At 55.0% G+C, this 7530-nt stretch overlaps 1 protein-coding gene across 3 annotated transcripts; it reads left to right on the forward strand.

Moving 5' to 3' along the window:
• Window positions 1-365: 365 nt before the first annotated feature.
• On the forward strand, window positions 366-6133 carry RNF222 (ring finger protein 222). Of its 3 annotated transcripts, none has more exons than XM_019413487.2 (3): window positions 366-544; window positions 4506-4718; window positions 5290-6133. In XM_019413487.2, exon 3 carries the CDS (start codon window positions 5317-5319, stop codon window positions 5908-5910), a length of 594 nt encoding a protein of 197 aa, XP_019269032.1. In that variant the 5' UTR covers window positions 366-544; window positions 4506-4718; window positions 5290-5316; the 3' UTR covers window positions 5911-6133. The 3 variants fall into 3 exon arrangements, with proteins under 3 accessions (XP_019269032.1, XP_019269035.1, XP_019269033.1); XM_019413490.2 differs by having other exon boundaries at window positions 4583-4718; XM_019413488.2 differs by lacking the exon at window positions 366-544 and having other exon boundaries at window positions 2777-4718.
• The last annotated feature ends 1397 nt before the right edge of the window (window positions 6134-7530 follow it).

Below are 7530 nucleotides of genomic sequence, written 5' to 3' on the forward strand. Positions count from 1 at the left end.
ACGCAGGCTCCAGGCTCTGAGCTGACAGCACAGAGCCCGATGCGGGGCTCGAACCCACGAACCGCGAGATCATGACCTGAGCTGAAGTCTGACACCTAACCGACGGAGCCACCCAGGTGCCCTGAAGACACATTTCTTATTGTTGGGATGGGGAGACCCACCTCTGAGAGCCTCAGTCAAAGGGGTCCTGGATCCCGGCTTCCATTGCCAGACCTCCTGACCGTCTTGGGAACCCATCCCCGGGCTCCTCTGCAGACCCAGGGGCTCCTCTCCTAGCATCCCCATCAAGATCACCTGACTCCAGAAGCTGCCAATCCCCTGGCCAACGCCAAGAGCCTCCTGGCCTCAAACGGGTTGGGCGACATTCACTTCCCTTCACTGTCCTCCCGACCTGCTCAGTCATTAGGAAATGCCTCAGCGGTGGCTGTCACAGTGACAGCAGCAGGAAGACGTGCCGTCTGCCCAACACCTGTGGGTGGCTCAGATCTGCTCCGCGGAGGACGCAGTAGAGAGGCGGACGCTGCTCTCCCTGGTCCCAGCCAAAGTGAGTCTGGGGGACTGGCTGGGGGCGGGGAAGGAGGGAGATCCAATCAGAGCTTGGCGAGGTTCTGGACCAAAACTGGAGTGGCACAGGGGTGTGGGAGTGTGTGTGTGTGTGAGTGCATAGTGTCTAGGGGTGGGGAAGTGGTCACAGCCAAAGCCACAGGGTCTCGCTTTGGGACACCAGGAGGGACGCCCAGCTGCCTAGATGTGTCTCTGCCTAACAGGCTCCTCGTCCCAAGGTGGGGGAGGCGGGAATCCCCTGGGCTGACAGTACCCCCCATCAGTCCTCACCACGGGCTGCTGCTGTGGGTGCTGGGGTTTCATGAGGTCAGCTCCCCTTGGGCCGGAGTGACAGCCGTGTTTAGAGTCACTCTGAGGAAGGTCTCTACCAAGGTGATGCGAGTTTCATCTCCTTTCTAAACCACTTTACGAGGTAGGCTAGACATAAGAAGGCTGTACGCGTTTAACACATACAACTGGATTCTGGAGCTCTCAGAAGGGATTTCCATCCATGGGTGTTTGTTAAATCAGGGTTTCTGCGGGGGTATGAGGGCTGGGACCTCCTTTTCCACCATCCTGCTCTCCGTTGACCAAGGTCTGGACTGTCCTCCGTGGAGGCATATCCAAACCCTCGCTAGAGGCGGCCTGGGTCCACCCTGTACTGGCAGTGTGGCTTTGAACAAGTTCCTGCAGCCCTGAGCCTCAGTCCCTTCATCTGTAAAGTGGAAATAATACCTACCTCCCTCGGTTGTTGTCAGGATTACACGAGGAAGAGATATAATATACCAAGCACGTAATTAGTGTTCAATAAATGGTCGCTGTTATAATTATTTATTATTGGGTCGACACTGGTCCTACCTCACCTAGGAAGACTTTCCAACCCTACTCTCCCCACAGTTTCCTAAAGCACCAGCGGGGATGCCTTTGGACATATAACGTCTTACGTTGTTATCGAGCTAGTCTGTGCCCAAATCAGAGCACATTCCTTGAATTTCTTTGACTGCCCTCACCCCGGCCCCAGCACCCCAGTACAGGGTCAGGCCCATGAGAAGAACTCAAGGAATAATGAAATGGAATTAAGAGAAAGGGAGGGACGCAAGGAGGGAGAGGGCAGGGAAAGACCGAGAAAGGGAGGGGAGAAGGAGGTGGGGGAGGAGGGTAGTGCTGTCCAGGCACGGGTGGTGTGGCTCTCCTGAAGCACGGGAAGAAGAAAAGGTTGCCCAGGGAGGCCACCAGTGGGGACCAGGATGTCCTTCTGCACCCCTGGATCCCTTTTACTTTTCCTCAAACTCCAGTGAAAATTAGAGTTTTCCTCCTCCCTCTCCTGCTCACCTCAGGGAGGATAGTGCTTCCCAACTCAGCTAAAGAGCTACTCACCCAACTCGTCTACTGATTCTAACAACCTTCTCTATATCATCTATGGAATCTCCTCTCTCCGTGTCTGTCTCTCCGTCATCTCCTTCTCTGTCATCTTCCTGGGTGGCCTCAGTCGAGTCACTTCCCCTTCTCTGGACCTGGTCTCCTCCCTTATAAAACTAGATTTAACTAAATGACCTCAACAGTCCTTCCTTCCCCTAACATTCTCTTAACCATCTGCTTGAATTCTCTTGCATACCTTGATACCTACTTCTCAGTGACCCAAACAACTTCAGCTATTAATCACCATTCCTCCTTTTTTTTTTTTAATCTCTTTTTCAAGAACATTTATACATGTGCCCTGGGCTCTAAAGTTTCATGAAGGACCTTCTTGATCCTGCTTATCTTCAATGCCAAAGCTTAGTTCATGGCACACAGCAGGAGCTCAAGAACTATTTGTTGAATAATTGGATGGCTGGCTGGCTGGCTGGTTGGATGGATGGATGGATAGGTGGATGGGAGGATGGGTGTGTGGGTAGGTGGAAGGAAGGAAGGAAGGAAGGAAGGAAGGAAGAAAGGAAGGAAGGAAGGAAGAAAGGATAGATAGTTGGGTGGATGGGTGGATGGGTAGATGGATAGATGGACGGATGGATGGATTGATGGATGGACTGATGGATGGACAGAAGGAAGGAAGGATAGGTGGAAGGGTGGATGGGTGTGTGGGTAGATGGATGGATGGATGGATGGATGGACGAATTGATTGACAGAAGGAAGGAAGGATAGGTGGATGGGTGGATGGGTGGGTGGATGGATGGATGGATGGATGGATGGATGGATGGAAGGAAGGATAGGTGGATGGATTGATGGGTGGGTGGATGGATGGATGGAATTGCCACCATACGCCTGTGGAGGTTGTGAAATGCAGGGAGATTTGTGAGTAGTTGGTTGGCTTAAGAGGATCATGGTCATCCTTGAGAATAATGCACAGTTTAGACATTTGCGAGTGTGTTAAGAAACAAAAATGACAGAGAAACATTGGAATCATCACCTTAATTGTTATCTATTGCCCATCACTTCCCTAATCTCCCCTTGAACCTGTTGCCCAGTCCATCCCATCATCTCTTCATCATCTTGTACAGTTATTCTAATCTGAGGGGAGCTGGCCTCTGTTAGGGGTGTGTGCTATTTTTTTAGTCATCTACATAATAAGGAACAACTGGGGTGCCTGGGTGGCTCAGTGGGGTAAGCATCTGACTTCAGCTCAGGTCACGATCCCACACTCCGTGAGTTCGAGCCCCGTGTCATGCTCTGGGCTTGACAGCTCAGAGGCTGGAGCCCGCTTCAAATTCTGTGTCTCCCTCTCTCTCTGCCCCTCTCCCACTCACGCTCTGTCTCTCTCAAAAATAAATAAGCATTAAAAATTTTTTCAAAAAATAATAAGGAACAACTCGTGAGGCGTGGCGGAGGGGGAGGCAGATGCTAGGCGCCTGTCCTAGCAATGACATCTCCCACTTGTTGAGCACGTAGTGTGTACCAGACTCTTCGGTCACATTGGCTCACTTAACGCTCTGAACAACTCTGAGAGGAAAGCAGTGCTGTGAACCCCAAGCTCCAGGTTAAACAATTTGCCTGAGGCTATACAGACGGTAATGGGCGTATCAAGGATTTGAACTCAGGTGCAGAGTCTGAGCACTTGAAATCCTCACCCAGCCTGGGGGCCATATTGATCACCCAGAGACCAAAGCTTGAAAACCTCTGAAAAGATTTCGGTGCTGCCTCCAGGGTCCCAGGTCCCCTGTCCCCACCTTTACGTGGTTTTTTGCTCCTTCTTCCTTCCGGGACATTTTCAACTTGGCAAAATGTATTGGGAACCAAGCCAAGAGAGGGGAGCGATTCCAAAAGATTTATGGTTTGAGAAACTATAGTCTTTTCTAATAACTGACCTTGTTCCCATTATGTCATCTCTTGGTTGTGGGGGTGCCACAGAGTTCCATTTGTCAGCGTGTCCAGGTGTCTTTGTCTATGTCACTGGTGGAAGAAAATATCAATGACAGGTCATCATAGTTCCTTCCAAAGAGGCTGATCTAGATGAGTTGAGGCTACCCAGCTAGGATACCGGGAACTTGTAAGTGAGGAACCTTGGGCCTCACCACGTACCCAAGTAGGTGTTTCCGTACTTCAAAGTCAACATTTGGGAAGCTGTGTCCTTAATCCAACGATTCCGCCATTGCTGAAAACATCTTTGGGGGCTCTCGTTTGCTCTCAGATAATGTTTAAAACCTACCTTGGTCCTTTACGGTGACTCCGTATCTTCAGTTTATTTTGTTTTTATTTTTTTAAATTATTTTTTAAGTTTATTTATTTTGAGAGAGCGAGCGAGCAGGGGAGAGGCAGAAAGAGGCAGAGAGAAAGAGAATCCCGAACAGGCTTTGCACCACCAGCACAGAGCCCGACGGGGGGTGCTCAACCTCACGAACCGTGAGATCGTGACCTGAACTGAAACCAAGAGTCAGATGCTTAGCCGACTGAGCCCCCCGGGCGCCCCTCTGTATCTTCAATTCCAAACAGCATCACAGCACTCGATCATTCATGTACTTTCTCACCAGGCCTGTCTCCCAGTGACTTGTGGCCATTTCCAAAATACCAGACATATCCTCGAAGCATGAAAATCTGCCTTTACCAGGGTTAATCAGAAGGTTCTCTAGCTGCCTTAGGCAGCCCAGGAAGAATTTGAAGAATGAGTGGGCTGTGGCAGGTGGACGTAGGAGCCCACAGCTCCCTGCCGTGACGACACAGAGGGCCAGCGGGCACTTGGATGTGTAAGTTCTGAGCTTTATTTTCAAAACAGTCATTGCTTTATAGCCACGCTCGGCACAGAGAGGAATGCAGTCCGATGGCTGGATACAATCCAGTGGCCCTGCCGAGTCCCCGAGCAGGGAGAGAGAGAGGAACAGCAGAGGATCTTCTGGAAAGTGGCCACTCTGGGTACAGACCCATACTGGAGACTGGGCTGAGTCTGGAGGGGGGAGCATCTGTTTAGCTGCCCGCTTCCCCCAGGAAGCGGGTTCCCCCCTTGCCTTCGCTTCTGCCATCAAAGCAGGAAGAGGAGAGGTGATGACCTCACCACGCATGCATGTCATGGTTGGGGTGAGGGATCAGGGAGGCCACGCCTTCATCACAATCCACGCCCCTGGTTGCAGAGTCTCTGGGGGCTGGGGTTCCTCCTCATCTGTCTCCCCATCCTTCCAGAAATGCTCCCTCCTCTCCTCCTAAGGGGCTTGGCTCCAGTTCTCAGACTCTGGGGCAGGGGCCAGGAGGTGTGGGAGGGACTTGGGAAGGAGGGAAAGGCACGGGGGTGCTCACAGCCCTTCTCCCCCCTGCCCCCCACAGCTAAGGCCCTGCCTCGGCGGAGTGGCCATGTCAGAAGGGGAGAGCAAGGACAGCTCGGGCAGCGAGTGTCCCGTGTGCTACGAGAAGTTCCGCGACCTGGACGGCGCCAGCCGCACCCTGAGCTGCGGCCACGTGTTCTGCCACGACTGCCTGGTCAAGTACCTGCTCTCCACCCGCGTGGACGGCCAGGTACAGAGGACCATCGTCTGCCCCATCTGCCGCTACGTCACCTTCCTCAGTAAGAAGAGCTCCCGCTGGGCTTCCATGCTGGACAGGAGCTCCCAGACCTTGGCCGTGCCCGTGGGCCCCCTGGCCGCCTCCCCGACGGCCTGGAGGCCGCCCCCCAGCCAGGGCGCCCAGCTCCCCTCGGACCCGCCGCCCGGCCTGGCCCGGGAGCCCCAGGTCTTCGTCATCAGCCGCCACGGGATGCCCCTGGGCGAGCAGGACAGCGTGCTGCCCCAACGCAGCCTGGCCGAGCTGTCGGAGGCCTCGCCGGTCCCCAGCTCCCGCCGGGCCTTCTGCTGCCGCTCGCGGGCCCTGCTACTCATCACCCTCATCGCCGTGGTGGCCGTGGTGGCCGCCATACTGCCCTGGGTGCTGCTGGTGAGGAAGCAGGCCTGACAGCCGCCCTGGGCCGACCGGGGGCCTGGACGGGCGTCCTCACTTCTCACCTCTGGCTCCTCCCGCCCGGCGGGGGCCCAGGGAGGCTGGGGCTGAGCTCTGGGCCCAAACAGGAACACCAGGTTCCGGGCCAGGGTGCAGAAGGCAGTGGAGGCCCCTCAGGAACCACAGCTGCGCCCCCCACCCCCCGGGTGGGGGTTGGTGGTAGCCTCAGCAGATCCTCCCCGCCTCCTCCAGGCTGGTACGGAGCAAAATGGAGAGCTGGTGGCTTCCCCCTTCCTGTGGGGTCACCAGCCCTGAGGCGTCCTCCTTCTCTGCCAGGTGACCCACCCGAAGCCAGGCGGGGCTCACTGGTGGCTGGCTGGGGGCCCAATGGCAGGACCCTTCCGGGTCAGAATTCCCACCCGGGGTTCTCTAGCCCGCTGTCGGGAACAAACAGAAGCAGTGACTCAGGGCCCGAAAGCGCCCTTCCCAGAATCTCAGCAAACGTCCTCACGGCTGCCCTCCCGCCCCCAAGTCCTCCTGAACCCCAAGTCCCCGGCCTGGAAGGCCTTCCCTTGTGGGGAGGAGCTGATCTCAGGGGCTGTGGCCCCGGGGACCTCTGGGGGAAGTAACAGAAAAGGGGCGCTGAGGCCGAGGCTGGCAAAATGGCCCACAAACAGAGCCAGAGGCCTCCGCAAGCCTCGCGGGCCCGTGAATGGTCCAAAGTTTGAGTCTTGGGGTTGTCAAGGGTGGACTGGAGGGCGGGGAGTGCAGGGGAAGCTCGACCGAGACTTGAGTCAGCCGAGAAGTATGCAACTATGGGGGCAAATTAACCCCTGGGGGCTCCCGCCTCCCAGCCGGCCCAGGTCCTCATGACCCAACCACTCATTAGAGGTCACACCAGCCGGGCCAGTTTCCCAGGCCCATTCCCAGCTGGGCGGGGTGGGGAAGCAAACAGCTGAATTCATCAGGGACTCTACTGTCTCAATGAGACAGTCCCCACCCTGGACTGTGGCCCGGCTCCGTGAGGAGGGCCACTCCGAAAGCCTCGGACGGGGTCTTGCCCATACGTCAACGGGCCATCATCTTAACTACAGGATGAACAACGACAAAAACTCTCAGCTGCTCTCTGGGATAGGAGGTTGTTCACGCCCCGGCTGTGCCAAGAGCTAACGCTCCCCCCCCCCCCCCCCCCCCCCGCCCCCAGCCTATGCCTCTTGGCAAAGTTCACTATCTGCGGGGAAAGAAATAACGCCCTGCCTCTTATCTAGTTCCCAAATCCCTGTGGTGGCTGGTGTCCATTAGGGGACCGCCAGGGAAGGGCTCCACTGTATAGGGGATATTTGGGAAGCAGGGAGGGCTGATTGAAAACACTTACGGATTTCTTTTTGCTCTTTTCCAGACCCAAAAAGAGCATAGGTGCTATTTGTGGGGCCGGGGGGTGGGGGTAGGGAACAAGTGGATCCATGGGGAACATATTTATTACAAGACTAAAAAATGTTAAAAATGTTAGTTAAAAACTAACGACTCTGTTTTATTTAAGCTCGGTCAGACTGCTTTAAACAGTGTCATTGAATTTCTGGGGACTTGACTCTAGCGTTTTCAGATTCTGTTGTGTTTGCCAAAGGCTAATTTCAA

Source organism: Panthera pardus, unplaced genomic scaffold (assembly GCF_024362965.1).
Source record: "Panthera pardus isolate Hobbes unplaced genomic scaffold, ASM2436296v1 HiC_scaffold_3, whole genome shotgun sequence".
NCBI classification, from domain to species: domain Eukaryota; kingdom Metazoa; phylum Chordata; class Mammalia; order Carnivora; family Felidae; genus Panthera; species Panthera pardus.

Coding starts and splice junctions, on each gene's coding strand:
- RNF222 (XM_019413487.2), top strand. CDS start 5,317: ATGTCAGAAGGGGAGAGCAAGGACAGCTCGGGCAGCGAGTGTCCCGTG.